This window comes from Lepus europaeus, chromosome 5 (genome assembly GCF_033115175.1).
Source record: "Lepus europaeus isolate LE1 chromosome 5, mLepTim1.pri, whole genome shotgun sequence".
NCBI lineage: Eukaryota > Metazoa > Chordata > Mammalia > Lagomorpha > Leporidae > Lepus > Lepus europaeus.
Window position 1 is genome coordinate 110,439,956 of NC_084831.1, and position 23,102 is coordinate 110,463,057.

The window sequence follows — 23,102 nt, forward strand, 5'->3', positions numbered from 1 at the left end:
TTTCCAATACGCTTCACTCGCTAGCTCCCTGAAATGTGGCTTCCTGCCCTTCCCAAACACCCCCCACTGAACCAAGCAATGCCACCAGTGGTCCACGCTGCCTCCCCCACAGCCGAGGGCTCCTCTCAAGCAGGCTTCAGCCTCTGGACCCCTCCGTCGCCCAACCGTGTGTTCCCTCCTCGTGCTTGCCTGGCTGTGCTGCCCCTCCCTCCACTCCCCTGACCACATCTTACTGCTGTGCTGCCCTGGGACCATTCCTATTTCCACCCCAGGGGCTTTGCTGGGCCTTCATCACTCCACGATCAGTCTCTAGCCCAGCTCCGTTTCCAGAAGTCCGACTGCCCACTGGGTGTTTCCCACCTGAGCATCTCTGTAAGCTGGCTTGCAGGATGCAGCCTTGACTCACAATCACAAAAACCAAAGAAAAGATGGTAGGCATGGGTTCCAGTGGAGAGGTAGACTTCCAAGCAGGGCTCGGCACGTCCTTAGGACCGTTCAAGGAGCCACAGGAGCCCTGGGCCCAGGGCTTCCAGCCAATGTGCCTCCCTCCATCCATCCCTTCACTGCCTCTTCCCAGGGCACTGCCCCAGCCCTGCTCCTGCCAACCTTGTCTCTTGACTTCACACACAACCTGCTGACTCAATCTCCAGGTGGCCTCCCTGGCTTTTTCCTTTTAAAACGCTGATCTGATTGTGTCACCCCCTGACAGTCCCCAGCCCACTTCTCCCATCCCCACCTTGTCTGCAGCAAGGGTTTTCAAAATTCACTGGGAAGTGGAGGAGGAGGAGGAGGTCATCCCCTCTTCTTACAAAATCCTCAGCTGTCTCACGTAGGAAACATTTGGCTGAAGTAAGTAAGAGGGGAACACTCAGGCCCCCACAGGCCTTCCCACACACCCTTATCACGCAAGTATGTGTATGAACACACGCACACACACACACACCTGTGTGCACCTCCTGGGCCCCTCCAAGAAATTCCTAAGGTTCCAACCAGAAGAACTTGAAAGCTGTGAGTCCAGAGTCAAGTTCAAGCTCCGTGCCAGAGCATTTGAGGCTTCGGGCTACCTTTCCTTCCTCCTCGCCTCACTTCCTATCAGACCCATCATCGTGCCACACGACTTCTCTCTACTCACCACTCTGTCCTTTATGCTTTTCCCCCTGCGGTCCCCTTAAGCGTCAAGACCCAGCCCACGTCACCAAATGCCCTGCTTTTCCTGGGTGTGCCTTCACAGTGTCATCTAGTGGACACTGAACACTAGCTGCAAGAACACGTCACACTTCCTGTGTTTCCAGAAGGCTCTCCACAGACACTGTCACAGCACGCGGCACATTCTGCTGGGCCCTGGTTCTCAGGTCTGTAAGTACCCCAAAGGCAAGGACCAGCGTTCACCTGCAAAGCCCCTAATGCCTATGGCCATGATGCTAGGGGAGACGGTGGAGCGTTTATTGGCGTGGACTGGGAGAAGGGCAGAGTTGGAGCTGTAGTCACTGAGCCTGAAGAACTCACAGAGCTTCACAGAGTGACGTCATCGACATTTTGTTTTTCCTTTAGTTTTCCCCTGATTGGCTTAGTCTGCATACATTTGCCGGGCAAATTCCAAAAGTCCTAATTCCAAATTGGTAAGATTAAAATAAAGAAGATTAACTGACGCAGCCTAATCTAAAAGTGAGGAGACTCAAAACTTGGTCCAGACGTTTGAAGCTGATTTTAGGGAAGGGAGAGGATAAATAAGACAGGCCCTTTGACAGAATCCTTAACGTTGGCAGATCCGGAGGCCGTGGAACGCTCTGGGTCCTACAGGGCAGATCAGGGGCACCCTCTGGCTACAGCCCTCCCATCCACCAGAGAACCACTCTGCCCCAGTCCCTCTGTAACTGTGGAGATGAAGTAGGGACAGCGGAAGGGTTGCCTGGGCACTGCACTGGGAACACAGCTTCCCTGGTCCACTCCGGGACTTGGGCTTTGTGACCTCTGGGTACTGTTAGGTGAGGCCGAAGCACTCACTGGTCTAGCGTGACAGAACTAAGCCCACAACAGCTGACTGTAGGCAACAGTGCATAGGGATCCACAGGGGACTCCACCTGCACCACTACAAACTCACTTCCACTCCCCCACCAGGACCCCCACAGCCCTCACCTGACGTGAACATCAACACGAGGGAAGACCGAAGCCCACCCACCACAACCCAGTGACGGCAGCCCCAGGCAGAGCCGGGGGCACGGAGGCTAGCTGGGAACCTGCCCTCGCCTGCCAGAGCAGCCCACACAGTTGTCAGCTCCCAGCTGGAGTCTGGGTTCTGACCCAGTGTCTGGTGGGCTCGGCAGCCTGGAGGGTGGGGTCTGTGACGGAGGGCTACACTGGGAGTGCCAGGGAGGATTTCAGCTCATCCTGCCACCACTAGCTGCCCCAGCGCTGAACGCTCAGCCTTCTCCGGGACCCCTTCCAGCTCTTCCCGAGAAAACAGCCATGGTGGAACACAGCGGCCCCTACACCATCCTCATCAACACGTTCCGTGACCCTTCCTGGGGCCCCAACACAGAGCTCTTTTTGTACTCAGCACCTTCACCTATAAAATGGGGTCGGCGCTATAAAGCCATATGGGCGCCGGTTCGAAACTTAGCTGCTCCACTTCCAATCCAGCTCTCTGTTGTGGCCCGGGAAGCAGGAGAAGATGTCACCAAAGAAGGTGTCCCCGTGTCTGACAACCCACCACGCCAAGAACAGGGACAAGCGGCTCAGGGAGACTGACCAGTGGGCTGGACGTTGACCACGGCGCCCTCGGAGCGCTTCCGGGTCATGGCATACCACGACCCGTCGGGATCCTGGATCCACTCGGCAGCCTCGCAGTAGAACTCGCCCTGGTCGGAAGGCTGCAGGTGGAAGATGGTGAGGCGGAAGGTGGTCGGGCCCAGCTTGTCCAGCCGCACCTCGCCCAGGCTCTGTCGCTGGGCGTACTCGCTGCTGGAGTGCAGCACGAAGTCCCGGCTCAGCGCGATGACCTCCACGGGCTTCTCGCCGCCTCGCTGCCGGAGCCAGGCCACAGACAAGTGGCTGTGCTGGAACGTGTCCGTGGCCACCTCACAGCTGAGCTCCAGCGGGTCCTGCTCCACCTTGTGCAGGGTCTGGGGCACGGCGGTGGCCTGCAGGGAGTCGGGGATCACTGCAACACACAGAAAGGAACCGGAGCGTCAGACCACAGAGCCACAGACTCTCAGACCCCACAGGGAGGGGGGACGGGAGTGGGGCCGAGCTCCCCCTCCCTGGCGCGGCTTTGGCTTGGAAATAGAATGCATTTTGGGGGCACTGCTATTCACCCATTTGACATAAAACCTGGGTTGTAAGAGTATTTCATTTTGCATATGAAATGAACCCCCTGAAAATACAGCGATGAGCTGTCAAACCAGGTACTGCTCTGAGAGACTTCCGTGCACGTCCGACTCACGTTGGACAGAAAAGGCTCCTGGAGTCTGCGTTTTACAGCTCCCCATGACTTGCTGCTCACTTTCTCCCTGCACTCCCCCACCCCAACCATTCCTCATCCTTACTGCAGCAAGGCATAGCCCTCGCAAGGCTCCTTAAAAAACAGAATTGGTGGAGAAATCCATCGTCACCCTCTCCTTTCGGGAAGTTCGATGTTCGCATCATGAATGGATCCAAGTGGTCCACACGGAAGGGGACCATGGCATGGGCATGACTTGGGCAAATCGATCGCTTTCCCCTGTGCCTCCTGGATGAGACTCTGACCTTGACCTTCACATCCTGCTGAGGACTGCACACCCCCAGCTCCCTTTCTGGTGAGGGCACCCCCAACCCCAACAAGTATGTGTCTTCTCCTGTGGCCATCCCAGGATTGGGTCTTAAAGGCCTCCCATTGGGACACAACTTAGGAAAGCAAAACAGAAGACAGCTTGGGAGGGTTAATAAAAGAATTGTCAGCCCTACGGCCAGTGTTATCCACACCGAGACCTGCCCACCCCTCCATCGTTCGAGGGGCACCGAGACGGCCAGTGTGCCGCTCCTTCTCTTGGAGCTAGAGGACCTGCAGGGCACCCAACTCAAGCTCTGAGCAAGGACCCACGGCCACATTCACTCGCCGACTCAGCAGCACCCACGTGTCTCAAAGCCTGATGCAAAGCTCATCAGTTCTCAGGGCGAGGGAGGGAAACACGGAGCCGTGGCGTGCTATTTCAAGTCAAATGTCCATGGACGGCAGCAAATGCTTGATGCTCCCTGACCTGCCCCAAGACCAGAGGCCAGGGAAGAAAACAGTGCCCTTTGGCCCTCCCCGGAGTTTGCATTTACCAGACTCCTATCTGTAGAAAGGCCACACCTTGCCAGACTGCCACAAGCTATTGTCCGGCTGCCACACCCCACTCCACTCCCGAAGAGAATCATTCACTCACTATTGTCTTAGGGCTGGGCCTATACATTCACTTACAACTCCTTCAAAACTGCCTCACTCCTCCTGTCCCCGACCCCTGCGAACAGAGTCCATGAGCACCCGGACTCACTGGGTCCCCTGGGACTGTGCCTGCTGCTGATAACCATGTGTTATCTTTTCCCCTACTACTCTGTCACCTGTCCCTTTGTTCCAGCAAATCTTCCCAGGGCACAGACTGAGAAACCCCTCTTTCGGGGATGATGTCATACACTTTGTCCTCCCTGTCATCACTTCTGGTCCACCGCCAGTCCTCCTGGCCTTGTACCTTCACATCCCTCTCCCCCAGTGAGGGGGCGACTTAGCCCTCTGAAATCAGACATTTGCACTAGATCTTGGTAACGTTTCAGCCTCCAACTTCTATTGTGCACGAGCGCACAGACATTTTACTTGTTTCTGCTGCTCATCCCTAAAATGTTCAGGGCGTTTGGTGATTTTTTTTTTAATAAGTCAAATGCATGATATAAAACCAAGCTGCGCTGTCAGAGCAGCAGCACGGGCCAGCCAGCAGCCACGTGAAGACAGCGTCCGCTTACCCACAAGGTTCATCTTCGCGCTGTAACTCCCAAAGTACCGCTCATCCGTGTTGGGCGTGTGGCACTCGTACTCCCCAGCATCCCGGGCCTGGAGATCCGTGATGTGCAACAAAGCCGCGTTGCCCTGGACTCGCTCCACGTAGATCTTCCCGCCCCGGACGCGCTGGGTGTAGATGGCGTAAGGGAAGGAGGAGTCCACGGTGCTGACGATCTGCACCTCTCGCTCTGGGGCAGAGGGCAGGTAAATGGACCACTGGAAATTCTGTTCAGCAGGTCCCTGGTAGCCACTCACGTTGCACCAGATGGTGATGTGGGAGCCCTCCGTGCGGTACAGGGGCCCCTCCTGGACGGTGACCTGGCGCTGTGCAGCCACCACACCTACAGAGGACAGAGACACACACAACACGTCCGCTTACTTCTCAGACCAAAATGCAAAACAGGCAGCAATCTCCAAAGGGTTTCTTATCGTGTGACATGATAAAAATAGACATAGCATACCGACCCTTCCAGGGGCGCTCTGTGATTTATAAATATTAATTAAAACACTCTGCGGTAAAGCGCTGTCCCTAATTTGCATATATGGCAATTGGATCCTGCAAGGACATGGCTTTTTTTGGTATCTGCCCAACGGCTGGCCCTTGTGAATTTCAGAGAGCCCCTCTGTTTGCCATCTATGTGGCGGGTTTACATCTATTTATTAATGTTGTTTATAAAGTTTTTAATAAAATGAGCGGGAGAAGTTGAATCCTTGGCACCGACTCAGACAAAAACAAATAAAAGCGCAATCCGGCTCAAATTAAATGTTCCCTCCTTGAGGAGAGGGCTGGAGAGGAGAGGGCTGGCGGGGAGCGGACTGGGGCCCTCTTTGGGGGCTGTGCTCTTCAGTTTCAAGTGTAGCGGACTCCCTGACACATCCCAAGGCACATTCCTGAGGCCCTTTCCCTCCATAAATGGAGGCAGAGCTGAGCGGCAGGCGGCTGCCGGGTAGCCTGAGCAGACCCAAGCGGGAGTGTACGGGAAGTGTGGTCAGATTCCCTCCAACCAACATGGGAGGAACAGTGGGGCTGCCCAAGCATTCTCAGCTCTGATGCACCCATGGACCCCTGCCTTCTGCCGGAGATGTGGCTCTCCAAGTCACCTCTTCTGCTGCCATGTTCTTCTTAAAGTGGCACCACCTGGCGGGAGAGGCCAAGAGTAAAGAACTAGGGGCCGGCGCTGTGGTGGAGCGGGTAAAGCTGCTGTCTGGGCGCCGGTTCGAGTCCCGGCTGTTCTACTTCCCATCCAGCTCCCTGCTGATGCTCCTAGGAAAGCAGTGAAAGATGACCCAAGTGCTTGGGCCCCTATACCCACAAGGGAGACACAGAAGAAACTCCTGGCTCCGGGCTTCAGACCGGCCCAGATCTGGCCATGGAGGCCATTTGAGTAATAAACCAGCAGATCGAAGATCTCTGGCTCCGTCTTTCCCTCTCTCTCTGTAACTCTGACTTTCAGATAAATAAATAAATCCTTTAAAAAAATTGTAAAGAGCTTGGTTCCTCCTTCCGTGCCAACGCAACACTGAGGGTGCCTGAACCACATGGCAGGTGGCAGGGGGCGCGTCCCTCCGTGCCCGCCTCCACGGCAGCCAGGCATGGCAGACAGTGCAGCAGAAAGAACACGCAAGTTCCTGCCACGGCTGTGTCTGCGTTGGAGGCCAGGTCATCATCTGGGACACGCTGCTTGTCCTCTGTAGCAAGTGTACCATGCTGGCTTGGTTACTGATGGGCTGTCACCTCTCCAAGCCTCAGTTTCCTTATCTGTAAGATGGGCACAAAAGCGTGTGCTCACAGAGTTGCTGAAGAGGCTGTCTAAGGGCTGAAGCCACAGTCAAAGGGCCCACCCCACAGTGCCACTGCCGAGACTCCTTCAACCGGAACATTCTGCCGCTCTGGTCCCATGGAGAGCCGGTCATGACTGCTGAGGGCTCAAGGACACTTCAATGGCCTCTCAACAATGACACCACATCCAGGCCGCCCACCCCCATGACCGCTTCCCCACCCCAAAATGGCAATGGCAGCTGCACCCACGTGCACACATGTCCAGTGGACCCCGCTGGGGAACAGCCTGAACGGCTCAAGTACAGGGGGTACGCAGCTCGCAGCCCACCCCCGGAGGAGGTGTGCCTCAAAGACCACTAACGCAACCCACGGGAGAACAGACCTGAGAAAGGCTACGCACACGCAGGTGCACCATACACAACTTCTTCTCCCAAACCAAACCTTATGCAGAATCCCATGGTGGCTTCAGTGGACGCTGGAAAAATTACACATGGGCCGGGGAGGAGATAAATCCACAGGATAAAGTGGTCTGGGACCCCGATACACTCTGGTTGGTGACCTTCGCTCCTAGGTTTAAAGTCTCCGAGATGAGCCTCGTTAGTTATTTCCAGGACATTACATTCTGGCATACAGCAGACCATAATACACAACCTGCAGTGCACAACCCCCCCCACACATACACACACGGTGACACATGGTCAAGTGCATACAGCACTAGAACACAGGACTCAGAACAGCTGAGGTACGCTCACCGCATTTAGGACTCCTTGCATCTTGCAGTTCTGCCACAGAAGAGTGACAGCTACTCCCCAGTGGCACACAAGGCTGCAGGTGGGTGGCTCAGAGCGTGCCAGCATCTCCCTTTAAGAATGACCTCTCAATCTTCAGCCCACGTGGGGTCTCCTGGGAGCTTTAAAAACTAACAGTGTCAGACCCCACCCAGCGTAACTGGTCTGGGTTGCAGTCTGGCATTAGATTTTTTTTTTTTTAATCTGCCCCTAGGGCCAGTGCTATGGCATAGTGGGTTAAGCCACCGCCTGCGGATGCTGGTGTCCCATATGAGCACCAGTTCAAGTGCTGGCCTCTCCACTTCCTATCCAGCTCCCTGCTAAAAGCCTGGGGAAGCAGTGGAAAATGGCCCAAGTACTTGTACCCCTGCACCCACTTGGGAGACCCAAATGAAGCTCCTGGCTTCTAGCTTCAGCCTGTTCCAGCCCCAGTCCTGTGGCCATTTGGGGAGTGAACCAACAGATCAAAAATCTCTCTCTGCCTCTCTCTGTAACTCTGCCTTGCAAATAAATAAATCTTTAAGAAAAAAATTTTTTAGAATATTCCCAGATAACTCTTTTTCTTTAAAAACAAACAAACATTTATTTATTTGCAAGGCAGAGCAATAGAGAGAGGCAAAGAGAGAGAGAGCTCTTCCATCCGCAGGTTCACTCCCTAAATGTGCACAATAGCTAGGTCTGGGCCAGGCCAAAGCCAGGGGCCAGGAGCTTCACTCGGGTCTGCCATGTGGGTGGTAGGCAGCATCTCCGCAGTCCAGCCAGGTGAGCCAGGGCCAGGAGCTGCTGCTTGGAGGTGTCGCCATGTCCGTGGTGCCCAGAAGAAGGGGGCCTCACAGCTGTAAGCTCCTCCCTCCCGCAGTTTTGCTCTTTTCGGGTCTCTGCCAGAGACAGCAGCTGAGACCCATCGACAGGGCTGGCTGGCCTCTGTGTGCAGGCATAGGTTTCACTGGAGCGCATTCTATTTGCAGAGCTGACAAAAGCACTTGATCAGCAGATCCTGAGTCTCCCCTCCCCACAAAAGGTAAACAATGTTAAGTGGCCTCAATGAGCCAGGGCGGCAGGGTCAAAACAACTTGTCCAGGCCGGAAGCAGGTTATAAACAGCACTGACAAAAAAATAAATGCAGGATTGTACTTTAACCACACACAATCAGTTGCACCTGCTTATTAAATAGCACCTGAGTTTCCCTCCAGCCCCTTCACAAAAGGCCTTTGACTCCTGGAAATAAGGCTGCTCCCAGGAAGAGGATCTAACAGAGGAGGAGGAATGACCTTCTCTTCCCAGCAGCTGACTCCCCTTCCACGCCGTCCCCTCCCGGTCTCCTTCTGCCCTTGCTGTGCAAGCTCCACTGCCTTCACACAAACCCAGGTCCGCAGCCTCCGACCTCCCTGGCCCAGGCATCTCCCACTTGGCCCACAACAGAAGGCTCCCCCCACGCAATGAACACATCAAAAATAACTTCATGCATTCTGATCTCTTTGGACTACTTTGCAATAAGCACATGTCACTTCTGTCATGAGAAAAGAAAGGTCCAAGTGTTACATATGACTGTGTACAAAGGACCAGGAAGAAAACACTGATGGGATGGCGAGTGATTCTTTGTATTTTACTGTCTCCCAGTGAGCAGGTTCTAGTTTTATAACTTGAAAAATATTTCACCAATGGCCAGTGCTGTGGCAGAGTAGGCTAAGTCTCCGCCTGTGGCGCTGCCATCCCATTTGGTGCCGGTTGGTGTCCTGGCTGCTCCTCTTCAGATCCAGATCTCTGCCTACTGCTTGGGAAAGCAGTAGAAGATGGCCCAAGAGCTTGGGCCCCTGCACCCACATGGGAGACCTGGAAGAAGCTCCTGGCTTCTGGCTTCAGATTGACCCATCTCCAGCTGTTGCAGCCATTTGGGGTGTGAACCAGTGAATGGAAGATCTCTTTGTCTCTCCCTCTCTCTGTCTGTAACTCTACCTCTCAGATAAATAAATAAATCTTTAGGAAAAAAAATATTTTACCCAAAAACAAAAATAATGAATCCCAGCCTCTTGTTAATGCAGATTCTGGGAGGGGAAGTGACCGCTCAAGCAGCTGGGTCCCTGCCACCCACGTGGCAAACCTGGATTGAGTTCCAGCTCCCAGCTCATGCCTGTCTATATGGATCTTACAGGCATCTGGGAAGGGAACCAGCTAATGGGAGATCTTTGTCTCCCTATATGTCTCTCATATAAATAAATAGCTTTTTAAAAAATCATTTTTAATAAAATCAAGTTTTTAAATCCTGTACCTGGGGCTGGCACTGTAGTGCCACAGTCATATGTAGTAGGTTAAGCCTCTGCCTGCAGTGCCAGCATCCTATATGGGCGCCGGTTCGAGTCCTGACTGCTCCACTTCCTATCCGGCACCCTGCTAATGTACCTGGGAAAGCAGTAGAAGATGATCCAAGTGCCTGGGCCCCTGCACCCACTTGGGAGACCCTGATGAAGCTCCTGGCTCCCAGATTTGGCCTGGCCCACCCCCAACTGTTGCAACCATCTAGAGAGTGAACCAGCGGATGGAAGATTCTCTCTCGCTCGCTTGCTTTTTCTCTCTCTCCTTCTCTCTCTGTATCTCTGCCTTTCAAATAAATAAATAGACCTTTAGAAAAAAGTTAAATCCTGTACCTCGAAAAGTGTCCAAAGCATTAATGACATTGGGGTGAAGTGCTAAGTGGTAGGAACCTGGGCAGCTCCCCTTCTCCTGCTACAGTATCCACTGTTCTATATTTTCCCATTCTTTAAGGAAGCACTGGCACCAGTATAGGATGCCAGCATCAAAGGTGACGGTTTTACCTGCTATGCCACAATGCTGACCTCTATTTGCTACATTACTACTTACATTGCTACTTACTTCCATGGGGCCAGCAGTGTGGCACAATGGGTTAAAGCCCTGGCCTGAAGCGCTGGCATCCCATATGGGTGCTGGTTCAAGTCCCAGCTGCTCCACTTCTGACCCAGCTCTCTGCCATGGCCTGGGAAAGCAGAAGATGGCCCAAGTCCTTGGGCCCCTGCACCCATGTGGGAGACCCGGAGGAAGCTCCTGGCTCCTGGTTTTGGACTGGCACAGCTCCGGCCATTGCAGCCATCTGAGGAGTGAACTATCAGATGAAAGACTTCTCTCTCTCTCTGTCTCTACCTCTCTCTGTAACTCTTTCAAATAAATAAATAAATCTTTAAAAAAAAAATGACCTCCTGGCACATAATAAGTGCTCAATAAACGGTAAGCCATTAGCTGCATTAGTAGCATGGTAGTAAGTGAAGCTAGCTCCAGCTGTGGATCTAGCTTCTCCCACATACTGTGCCAGGCTATATTTTCCAAACGTGGCAGTAACCTTATCTCCCAACCCCCAATCTTTTCTGCAATGTGACCAACCCACCCGCCCTTCAGGAGCTAGAGTTAATGCACTGCTTTTTGGGTCTGGGAAGCTTAAAATGTGTCCAAGGCGAGGTCATAGGTTGTGAAAAGCAATGTGGCCTCTGTTTCGCTGGGGGGTGGGGAGGGTGCTGAGGCCCCATGTGAGAAGTGCAACAGGGCAGGGGCTGCCCTGCTGGGAGGGCACCCACAGTAAGATGGCAAGACCAGGGCAGGTGTCCCTGTCCACAGCAGAGCTCGCTGGTGACAGCAGGCAGCACCCTCCCGCAGCTCCCAGGGAGCTGCTCCTGCATGAACAAGCCTCCACAGGGAGTCACCTCCCCACCTTGGGAGCCTCCCAGCAGAGGCCCCAGCCATGCCTGCTGTGCCCCACCCAAATTCCTGACTCACAGATCACGTGGGCACAGCAAACCGGCTGTCCTAAGTCACTGAGCTCTGGGAAATTCGTTACACAGCAAAGCTAGCTGGTACATACAGAAAATGCAGTGGCATTTTCTCAGGGCCTGCTTGTTAGACAACAGAGACTGTGGAGGAGGGGAGACTACAACACAGCCCTATCCCACGGTCTTGCCAAGCCTTGTCACTCTCTGCGGGTAACGCCCAAGGACGGAGACCTTGCCCACAGCTCCGTCAGCAGCAGCGGCACCTCCCCCACACCCCTTGCCCCCTAACCCTAACCCTCAGAAGAAACACACTTAAGTAACTGCTATTATGCAACGGGATCCCACGGGATCCAACGGTGGTGTGGCGCATGGTGCAAGGTGCAGCCCTCTCAGGAGGAGAAAGTGGATCTTTCACAAGAGCAGTGACATCTGCACTGAGTTTTCAGGGACGCGGGGGAAGACCTTTGCACACGAAAACACAGCAGCGTGCGCTAGGGTCAGCAAAGAGGCTGCTGGGGTGTCTTCTGCCGTGTTCTAGAAGGCACACAGAGGCCTGGTGGGAAAGGCCACACGAACAGAGTCAGACCCCTCCCCCGGGACAGGGAAAAGTGACAGAGGCTGAAGGACGTGAATGAGAAGACACGGAGGAGGCCGGCGCCGTGGCTCAACAGGCTAATCCTCTGCCTTGCGGCGCTGGCACACCGGGTTCTAGTCCCGGTTGGGGTGCCGGATTCTATCCCGGTTGCCCCTCTTCCAGGCCAGCTCTCTGCTATGGCCCAGGAAGGCAGTGAAGGATGGCCCAAGTGCTTGGGCCCTGCACCCCATGGGAGACCAGGAGAAGCACCTGGCTCCTGGCTTCGGATCAGCACAATGCGCCGGCCGCAGCGGCCATTGGAGGGTGAACCAACGGCAAAAAGGAAGACCTTTCTCTCTGTCTCTCTCTCTCACTATCCACTCTGCCTGTCAAAAATAAAAAAATAGACACAGAGGATTCTTTTTCGAGTCACGACCCTGGTGGCAGGTGGAGGACAGAGCAGAGGGAGACTGGGGACCCAATTAACAGTCCGGTGAGACAAGGGGAGGGTTGGGCCTGGCTTTATGTGCAAGGGCAGAAACATCATCAAATCCTTCTTTCATTCTCTTTTATCTGGAACCCCCACGGTACCTAAAATAGAGCCAGTCTAAAGAGGATTAATACAGTCAATGATTGATGCCATTTCCAAGGTGCGGCTGCCAGCAAGGGAACCCGGCAAGAGGAATGCACCCCCACGACCAACTTCACTCGGATCTGTTCTCTCTGACATCTGCGCGGCCGAGCCACCAGCCAGCCAGGCTGTCCAAGATCCAAGCCTGTCGCTGCGGTGCCCCGGGGCTAGGGCCCTGCCTCTGAGCTGTTGCCCAGTGTCCTCACTCCTCAATGCTGGAGCTGCCTCCCTTCTGCACCACTGAACCATGACTTCAAAACATTTTAAACCACAGAATGCTTACTTAGGTTAAGAATATCAAGCTTAGTCAGGAAGCCTGGAACTCCATCCTGGCCTCCCACGTGGGTGGCAGGGACCCAAACACTTAAGCCATCACCTGCTGCCTCCCAGGGTACACATAAGCAGGAAGCTAGAATCAGGAGCAGAGCCGGGACTTGAACCCAGGTACTCTGATACGGAATGCAAGCTTCCCAAATGGCATCTTAACCACTGTGCCGATGCCCAACCCTACTTAAAATTTTGTAAAAAGTCAAATACTACCATCCTTCCAGCTCCTCTGACTGCCAGTACCACTAACCCCAACCCCCACCTCATTCACCCCATGTTACCTGTCAGCTTTTGAGAACTCTAACAAGATCATGAAGACAGGCCAACTTCAGAAGGAAAAGAAGTGTATCGTGGCCCACAGCTCTGGAGGTCCCAAGTCCAAACAGTACGGTACCTGCTCTTGCAAGGACCCCCTTACTCCCACACATCATAGCAGGAGCCCGCCTGTCTGCCAGCGTCTGTGTGTCTCTCCCCCCATAGGATGCCACCAGGAGCCAACCCTCACCACCCCCATCATGATCTAACCTGATCCAAGGGCCCTGCCTCTATACACGAAGGTACCCTCCTAACACCATTAATGTAAGGCGTTGGCAATTATACTTAAATCACGTTTGAACCTCAGCGCCCAGTGGCACTGCTATGACTCAGGGATGAATTTCTCCAGGCATTTTTTAACGACTTTTACATACAGATACATATAACTATCTTTACTTACCATACTGCTCATCACGTTTTACATAAACTTGATCATCCCTTATACTCACATGCCTTGATTTTCTCTCTCAGTGTTTTCGAAACTGAATATAATGGAGGCCTTTCCTTTTAGACAGCTGTAGAGTATTCCACCAGGGCGTTCCACTCTCTTGATGGATATTTAAGCTACGTCCACCTGTTTTCCATAGCAAGCCCATGTCTTTGTACATCCCTCCTACCTCTTGCCCTCTGCTCATCTAAATGTACACAATTCTCCAGCATCTCTCTCCGTGACTATTTACATCGCAGGGAAGAGACACAAAAATATCTCAGTGCACCAGGAGGTGAGAATGAGTCCCAGTAAGACAAGCATCGCTCAGAGCTGGCAGATGCTGAGGTCTCTCTCGCACCATCACTTCCGGGATGTCCCCAGATTTCACCCCACGGCCTGTCTGGCCCCAGGATGGCCCAAAACACCCCAGCTCGTGCCATTCTCTGCCCCTCCTCTCCTGGGACAGTGCACCCGCGTCCTCCCCATCCCAATGTTCCTCCTCCCCTGTACACGCTCCCTCACTGCCATGCTGAGGATGGCAGCAGCATGTGGCAGGAAAGGTGGCAAGGCCCCACGCCAGCCACGCCCACAAGGCCACACCCAATCAAAACGCTATGAGTCCTATATTTGTCTTCTGTTTTCTAGAGGGGAAAAAAAAATGGAAAGACGGGCTCAGATTACTGAGTTGCTGTAAATGCTGCCCCTGTAATTACCCTCACCACTCTTCCTTTCCATCCGGCTTCAAAGACAGCGGAAATGGGCTGAGTGGCGAGCCGCCTTTTAGGAGGGCAGCCTCGTGGCACCATGGCCCGGGCTCGGTCCCGTGACTTCGTGAGCCACAAGCCAGGAGTTCCAGTAAAAGGTCGGCACCTCAGACACAGCCGCCACCGCCCTCCAGTTCCTCCTCACGCCACCCGGTTCCTAACGGCCACTGCTGCCACTACTTTAGGCTTCGCTTCTGGAGCTGGGCTACCCCAGATTCGCCATATGCTGGACTGCACCACAGCCCAGAATAACTCCTGCTCAGCTCTGGTCCTCCTGGAAGCTGGCAGGCTCCATCTGTGCACCCCTCAATGCTCCCACGTCCTCCCCGGGACTTCCTGAAAACACACCAGAGCGGCCCCCGCAGGCAGCTCACCCAGGGAGCAGAGGGAGGCGGGGGCCCCGAGGGGTGTCCCACGTGGCATTGGGACTATCCTGGATATGACGGGGTGGCCACAGCTTCAGGAAGCTCACAAGGAGTCTGCTGTGTCTTTCAACACAGTGGCCCTGCAGTCTTATCTCCCAACACCCAGGCCGTGGACAGCAAAGCGAGAAAGCAAGGGCTGCCAGGAACACGGGCTGTGACCCAGGGTCTGCAGGGGAGCCTCAGGGCAGGTTCCGACTCACAGGGTGGCCCCTCCAGCTCCCACCATCCCCAGAAAGCTTTCTTCTCCTAGTGCCACTGAGGCGCCCCAGGGCAGAGCCTTCCCTGCCTCCCGGGGGCGCTGCTGTGATGCCCTTGCAGAGCTGAGCCAGTAGGAGGTGCTGTTAGGTGCTGGCTGGATAAGCACAGGAAGCAGAGCCCATCAACCAGCATGAGAGGCGGCGATGGGAGGGTGTAGAAGGGCGGCCAGGGGAACGCATCACAACACAGCGAGGTCTCTGAAGACCAGAACTGGTGACGTCAGCCTCCTCCGCACAGCTCCCGCAGCTGCCCAGGGACACGCTTCCTTCACGTGGCCATAGTTTCTGCCTTCCAAACACACAGCTCACAAACGCCTATTGTTGCTACTCTCACCCCTGCAGCTCCCAGTGCAAAGGATCCAGACAGCAATCCCATTGGCTGAGCAACTTGTTTTTTTCTTTTTTTCACCCACATCAACGAGGCTGAAGACTTGGGAGGGGAGGGCGCTTGTAATAGGCATTTCACCCCAGCCAGGTCCAGCTGCAATGGGCCAGATGGGCATCTGTATTGCATTACCTAATACACAGCGACTCTGGGGGAAACAGGGACTTGCAGGAGCCACTGTGGGTGGCCAGACGCCCTGCAATATGTCTAGCAGCCTCATGCAGCATGCATCCTGCACTCAGCTGAGAACAAAGAGCTGAAAGCATGGACACTGCTCCTGGGAATCTTCCCACGCACCTGTCATGTCTGCTAACGCGTGGCCATTCCTTCCCCCTCAGCTTGACTTTCGTTGTTGGTCGTTGGTGGTTCCCTCTTTGTGCTTCGCCCTTGTCTGTGGTTACACATTTCCCAACTGAATTCAAGGAGCATGCTTTCAGCATGACGACTGCGAACAGGAAGTGAGCACTGACCCAGAAGTCAGCATCACAGATCCACAAAGCAAAGCCCTGCAGGTGGAGATCCATTCACAGCACCCAGAGAACTGGGGAGCACTACCCGATCGTGTAGGTCCATGTTTGGGGATTTCCCAAAGGACAGAGAAGATCGTGGGGCGGTCACAAAACCAGTAAGAGATCTACATGGAGCCAACTGCAGTGACATTTGATGTAGCCATTAAAAATCACAAAGGCGGCACAGGAATTTGGTGCAGCAGCTAAGTTGTTGCTTGGGATGCCAGCACCTCAAATCAGAGCACCTGGTTTGAGTCCCAGCTTCTGATCCTGTTTCCTCCTAATGGGTACCCTGGGAGCAGCAGAAGATGGTCCATGTACTTGGCTCCATCACCAATGTGGGAGACCCAGATGGAGTTTTGTGCTCCTGGCTTCAGCCTGACCCAGCCCTGGCAGTTGCAGGCATTTGGAGAGTGAACCATCAGCTGGAAGATCTATCTCTCTGCCTTTCAAGTAAAATGACTTAAAAAAAAAAATCACAGAGAAAAATACTTGTGAACACCTAAAATTCTGAAAGCACATAGGAAAAGGGGGGAGGGCTACAAAAGGGTTTGGAAGTATCTTTGTAAAGAAAAACACCCCTAGACTCACACAGAGCTCTCTGCGTGCGTGGGAACAATACCAGCTAATGTGTCCGAAAATCCTAAAGGGCGCTAGGTGATGAGGACGGTAGTTGCGCTGCCCGTGGTGCGCTCACTGGAGTGCCTGCACTCTCAGGACAAGTGGTCAGAAAAGCTTTGTCCAGACAGCCTGCCTCAGAGAACCTACAAAACGGGTCCAAAGGGGGTGACTATTTCCATGCTGTGACTCTGAGGTTGCGAACAAGGACAAGAAGAGGTGGCTGATGGACCTGAGGCGGAGTGGGTGGGGAAGCTCACGTGAAATAGGGAGGAGCAAATGATGGCCCCATGGGACGACCACCTTCCTCGCCCTCCCTTTGGGCTCCTTTGCTGCTCAGGGGCCTGGCTGAACAGGCTTGACCTCGTCTACTCGGTTTTCTAAACTGTTTAGTTGCTCTCCTAAACACTTCTTATTTCCGCTGTTATTAAGCTTTGAAAGTTCCACGTTGGATCCATTCCAAGCCCCCTGACGCACCTCGCTTGCGAAGCGGATGCCTCGGTGGGCAGTGACACATACCACGCCCCTGGACCAATGCCACCCTTCGGAAAGACACACGGAAGGCACCCGAGCGGCAGGCGGTTTGAGGAATCCGCGGAAAGCAAAGGCTGAGGCATTAGCATGCAGGCTGCCGCTGACTCAGGCAGGGCCACGGACGTGACAGGCAGCACAGGGCCGTTTCTAAATCCCCGTCAAGAGCGAGGGCCCTGCAGGAACAGGGATTGCAGGATCTGGCTTTGAAAGTCTGCTGCCTAGTCTGACAAAACAGCTGGGTTCAAAGCTCCTGCCTCCTGGGGCAAACCCAGCCCAGGCGCTCTAAGAGGCTCCCCAGGCACACCCTCCTAATTAGGGGGCAAGACTCGGAAGCCCTTTTAGGAAGGAAACAAAAGACACCAGGAGATGCGCTCTCCTCAAGTAGTAGCTTTCCCTGGCTAGCATCGGAACAGGGAAATAAGGGCTGAACACCTGCTAGATGCCAGGAACCATCCAAACCTACACGATACTACTCGCTTTGCCACCAGCGTCTCCTCTAATGTCACAACCATCTAACGAGAGAAGTGCACAGGCCTGGATGAGATGAGCAACCTGAGGCTTAGACACGGGCACAGTGGGACGCACAGTCCACAGTCTCTGACCCCCAAGCTCCTTTTCCATTCATCCCACAAACACATCCACTGCTTGTTCTTGGCTGGACACTGTGCTAGGCTGGTGAGCTGCAAGTCCCCTGTTCTCACAGCCCAGGGGTGGGGAGGCAGATGTGCAATGGTGGTGCCACACAGAGGACACAGAGCAAGGGGTCCCTTCCCGCCAGGGAGTGAGGCTTCCCGGAAGAGAGGTCTCTGGTGCCAGGTTCTGGTTCGGACGAGTGAGCCCTTCTGCTTGCCGTTGGCAGGGCACAAGATCTCAGCAGGAAGCAGGGTGAGGACATGCAGAGCCTCAGGGGTGGCTGGAGCGCCGCAGGAGTGTCGCCGTGTTCAGTGTAGACACTGATGGGTAGCAGGTGCACGCGGGGGTAAAGAAGACCAAGGTGAGGCTGTAGAAAGGGGCCAGATGCGGGGGTGCTCAGTGCCATGCTAAAGAGTAGGGGCTCAGCCCTTGGGCAGTGCAGAGCCACTGATGGGGTGTGAGTGTGTCTTGGAAAGACAATTCTGGCAGGAGTGTCAAGAAAGGGGCCCTGGCAGAAAACCTGCAGTGATCCAGGTGGTGAGGGCTGCCATTGGAACAGGTCCCTGGGGATGGAGGCGGCTCTCTGGCAAGACAGATGTTACAGACATGCAATCAAGAGGCACGAGCACATGGCAAAGTCAGAGAGCTGTCCAGGATGATTCCCAGGTCTTGGGCGACCGTCAGGTAGAAGCTGATCAGGTCCTAACTGGACAGATAATCTATCCTAAAAAAAGCATTTCCCTAGACAGCTCCCCTGGGAATGGGGGGTGGGAGGATCTTAGCGGGGTGGGGAGGCATGGACAGAGACTGAGAGCCACACAGCAAGCATTCAGATGGGAGGTGCCTGCACTGGCCCGGGTCACCCAGCGATCGATCTGAGAAAGATGCCAGGAGGTTTATTCAAGGCCACTTAAAAATACCTGGCATTCAATCCTCCATCTCTACCAGCTGCAGACCCAGTAATGCCCAATGAGCCTCACTCACCACAAAGGCCAAGATGCAGCACAAGTCACCAAGGGCAGGGCCCATTCCTGGAAAGTAACAGACTCAGCTTACCCAGCGCCACCAGCAAAGGGAAGAGGGCGCAGGGTTTACTGAGGAAGGGCCGGGACGAACACGAGGTCGGAATCAGAAAACAAGCTTGCAGGTCCTGACGCCAGGTGGGAAGGTTACCACCCTGCTTGGGCTGCGCACTGAACACGCTTAGAAGGCAAGCAAAGCTCGAAAAGGCTTGGGCAGCCCCAAAGGCCTCCCACCCTATCCCGTTATCAGCTGCCTTTTGTGTACCACAGATGAGATACGCATCTGGCGGGGGGTGTGCCTGCCTCTCACCAGGATGACACACTCTCCGGGATTTCAGCGGCATCTCAGAAACCGCTTTCAAGATAACTGCGGAATAACTCAGGGCACAGCATACGCAATGAGCGGCCCTCAAAGGCGAAAGGAGAAAAGCAAGAAACGGCCGGTGCACGCCGCGGGAGTAGCTTGGAATTCTTCTCAGGCATCCTTCTGCAGGCCTGTGTATTTCTGTCTCCCCAAACTCGGGAAGAGCACTAAAGGAAACCCCTGCTCCAGGGAGGAAAAGAGAGATTGCAGTACTCATTCACTCGCAGCTGACCTTGTCCGGCAGGATTAACTCGCCATACCTGTACAGCCACTGCGTACCGCCAACTCCAGAAAGAGAAAAAGCTGCAGTGAGGAGCAAGCAGGCGACAGACAGAAAGGAGCTTTGAAAGCGTGCTCGGTGCCGGCGGCGAGGGACGGCGACATGAGTGTGCTCACCGAGCATCCGATTTACTTGCAAAGACAGAACTTCAGAAGTAAGAGGCACTAGCACCCGAGTGGCTAGTCTCCTTGCTGCAGCCATCCCTGCCAGGCTCATTGCAAAGTAATGAATTTTGTGGACACTCACAGCGAAAAAAATGGCTTCAAACGCCTCCGATCGATGCTGCGCGCTGCAGAGACACAGCCTTCGGGATGTACAAGCCGTGTCTGAGTACCACACGGAGTTCAGCTGCAATCTGTTCCTTTGAACACCAGCTAGGAAGGCATCAGCCCTGGGCCTGGGCATGGCACTGGCCGCCTCGCGTTCTACCCACTGGGAGTAGCCTGGGTTTAGCATTCCTGCTCCCCACCTCCGGCTTCAAGGAGACAGGGTCTCGGCAGGTCACCATCCACCCCAGAAAGTACAGCAGAGTTGGTTCTGGTTTGGGGGTGATTTGGGAGGTGCTGGGTGAGACTTTGAATAATCTTTGCATTTCCTCCACACAAAATTTTTTTTTAAAAAAAAGGGAAAACAGGAGCCGCCGCTGTGGTGTAGCAGGTAACGCCGCTGCCTGCGGTGCCAGCATCCCTAATGGGAACCGGTTCAAGTCCCAGCTGCTCCACTTCTGATCCAGCTCCCTGCTAATGTGCCTGGGAAAGCAGCCGAGGATGGCCCAAGTCCTTGGGCCCCTGCACCCATGTGGGAGACATGGAAGAAGCTCCTGGTTCCTGGCTTCAGCCTGGCTCAGCCCCAGCCACTGCAGCCATTTGGAGAGCGAACCAGCAGATGGAAGATCTGTCTCTCCTCTCTCTGCAACTCTGCCTTTCAAGCAAATAAATCTTAAAAATCTATGCCAGGGAAAGGTACATGCTAGTGATAAAAAGTTCAGAAGCATGATCTTTGGGTTAAGAGAACACTTAGATTGCACAATATAACACAATGCAAGAACCAAGAACCGCTGTGGAATGAATCTGGCTTGAATTAGAAACAGGGTGTAAAATTACAGATTCAGGAAAGGCTTGCTCGGGATCCAGGGCCAAGGTTAGCCCTGGAGCTGCAGGCTGTGCCTTCTCGGGAAGGTGGGAGGACTGACCAGGACATGGAAAGGGTTCTACGCCACCAAGGCTGAAGCCACGGGTCAAAGAGCAGGAGCAAATCCATCCTGCCGGAGCACACCATCAGCACCGACGAGGCAGGGGTGGGCGAGAGCAGTGTCTGCGGATGCACCTGCACCTACGGTCGGCCGCTGTCACTTCACTGTCTACGTCCCTGGGTGGCCTTTTCAATTAAACACACGGACACGCAATCGCTATCCAAATGAAAATACGTGCTGCACCCAAACTAAACAGGAAGACAATGAAAGCAGGCCATTGTACGTTTCTTCTAATGAAATGCTGGGGAGTGGAAAAAACAAGAGCAGAACAAGAGTCAGGTGCCCCTGGCCCGAGCCGCCCCTGCCCTGAGCTCACCCGTTCACATCTGCCTCGGAGCACCCACAGCAGGCCTGGCATCACGCCCGGAACACCTCCCGGCTTCCCTCCTCCCCCCCTGCACGCCTCTCCTCCCTCATCTGCAGCCTCCACGCCCACCTCCGGCCCATTTCTCGGGGAGAGGGGACCCACCCAGGCTGAGGCAGTGCCCTCCACTCTCCTCCACCCACAGCCACCCGTCCAGCCCACTCCCGCTGTGCCTACCAGGACTCTGGCACTCCTCTTGTGCTGGACGTGCTGTGGCTCTGGCAGAAGTGACACTCTGTGACTGTAAGGCCATAAAGGGTAAGGGGGCTGCTGCCGGCTTGCTGGGACACTGGCTTGGAGCCCTCAGCTCTCAGGTGAGCCAGCCGATTGCTCAGAGGCCACCGCACCATGAAGTAGCCCGAGCCGGTCCACGTGACCACATGAGGCGATGTGTAGGTCCACAGCACTGGTGCTCCCTGGGGTCCCAGCCCCCTTGTGTCTCTCTACACTCTCTGCGATTGCATGAGCCAGAACGACCACCAAGCCACCCCCGAATCTCTGCACCTACAGAATTCACGAGCGAGAACGAGACGACTTCGGTTTTCAGCCGCACAGATCGGGGCTGACTTGTAAGGCAGCTTCGTTGACCGCAACGCTAGTCTCTCAACAGCGTGCTGCCGGTTGCCTGCGCCCCATCTCTCCAACTCACCCCACATTCTTGTTTCTCACTGCTTTGTGAACGTACTGAGCCTGACCAAGCCCTCCAATCTCCAATCTCAGATATTTGCTTAAATAAAGGCACTGTCAGGCCGCCCGGCCTACTCCTCCAAAGCAAACCCCGGTCTCTCCTTCCTCCACTTCTTCATCTCACCCTCGCTCATGGAGCCGTCCCTGGGTTCTCACAGCATCTCGTGGCCCTGTCCCCTGCCTCCCTCCTGCAGCCTCGCTTCGTCCACTTCTCCAGGCCTTTGCACCTGGGGCCGCCTCAGCTGCTTCCCAGCGCCTCGTCCCTGCCAACTCCCCACACGACAGAGCAGAAAGGACTATTTTTTGTTTCCCACCCACGATGTTCCAGAAAAGACTTGAGGCAGCTTAAGCACAAAGAAGTCTCATCCCCAAACCCTATGGTGTCTTTTTCGGGTCGTCGTCTTTTTTGGGTCTCCAGCCCCCAGCATCCCAAGAGTCAGATAAGCAGCTGGGTCCAGGGTCTCTGGCCTGCACCTGCAACAGGTAGGCCAACCCCTGGGACAAGCAAAGCCCTCACCAGACTTCAACGGCGGCCTGTCCTTTGTCATATTGCCTGGGAAGTCCTCCTCAGCACCCCAGGCGGGCAGTCATTCTCTCCTGTGTGTGTGCCTGCCCTGTCTCCACTCCCCCGACCCCAACACACACATGCCTTTGTGTGGCCCTCTGCAGTTCAAACAGTAGGAGCCCAATAAATGTTTGTGTGATGACTCAACCAGCTCCTCCCCCGACTCCCCTCTCCCAGGATAACAACGCTCCTGCTCACAGGTGCCTTGCCCCACCACCACGCCGACTCACCACGTCTGCCTTCCCTTCAGTGAGCCGAGCTGTGTCTATGAGCACCTGTCTGCTACCCAAGTCCCCATGGCTTGGGTTCCAGTCCCGCTGAATCCTCTCTCTTTCCCCTTCTAGGACTCAACACATCAAGAAGAGGACTGGTGATGACTCTGCCCACGCAGCCCAGCCTTCATGAGTGTGGTCCTTACGCCTGAAAGAACTGCTGCTCTCGGGCTGGCGCTGTGGCACAGCTGGTAGAGTTACCACCTGTGACGTCAGCACCGGTTCAAGTCCCGGCTGCTCCACTTCTGACCCAACTCCCTGCTAATGTGCCTGGGAAAGCAGTGGAGGACGGCCCAAGTGCTTATGCCCCCATAACCATGTGGGAGATCCCAATGGAGTTCCAGTCCCGGTTGTTGCGGCCATTTGGTGAGTGAACCAGAGGATGGAAGATCTCTCTCTGTCTCTTCTTCTCCCCGTGTAACTCTTTCAAATAAATAAATAAATCTTTAAAAAAAAAAAAAGTGTTGCTTGCCCATAACATTATGAAATAGAAAATTATATTCTTGTACCATAGGTCTTAAAAAAGAATCTTGGCTCTG

The 23,102-nt window shown here is 54.5% G+C and overlaps 1 protein-coding gene across 3 annotated transcripts in view; it reads right to left on the bottom strand.

Moving 5' to 3' along the window:
- Nucleotides 1-23,102, bottom strand: part of IGSF3 (immunoglobulin superfamily member 3) — a 91,180-nt gene that overhangs the window by 37,143 nt on the left and 30,935 nt on the right. For all 3 annotated transcript variants that reach the window (XM_062192044.1, XM_062192043.1, XM_062192042.1), the window contains exons 3-4: nucleotides 4,975-5,352; nucleotides 2,750-3,160 (exon numbers count right to left, since the gene is read on the bottom strand). In XM_062192044.1, the coding sequence (XP_062048028.1) occupies nucleotides 2,750-3,160; nucleotides 4,975-5,352 (789 nt within the window). The remainder of the gene's footprint in view (nucleotides 1-2,749; nucleotides 3,161-4,974; nucleotides 5,353-23,102) is intronic.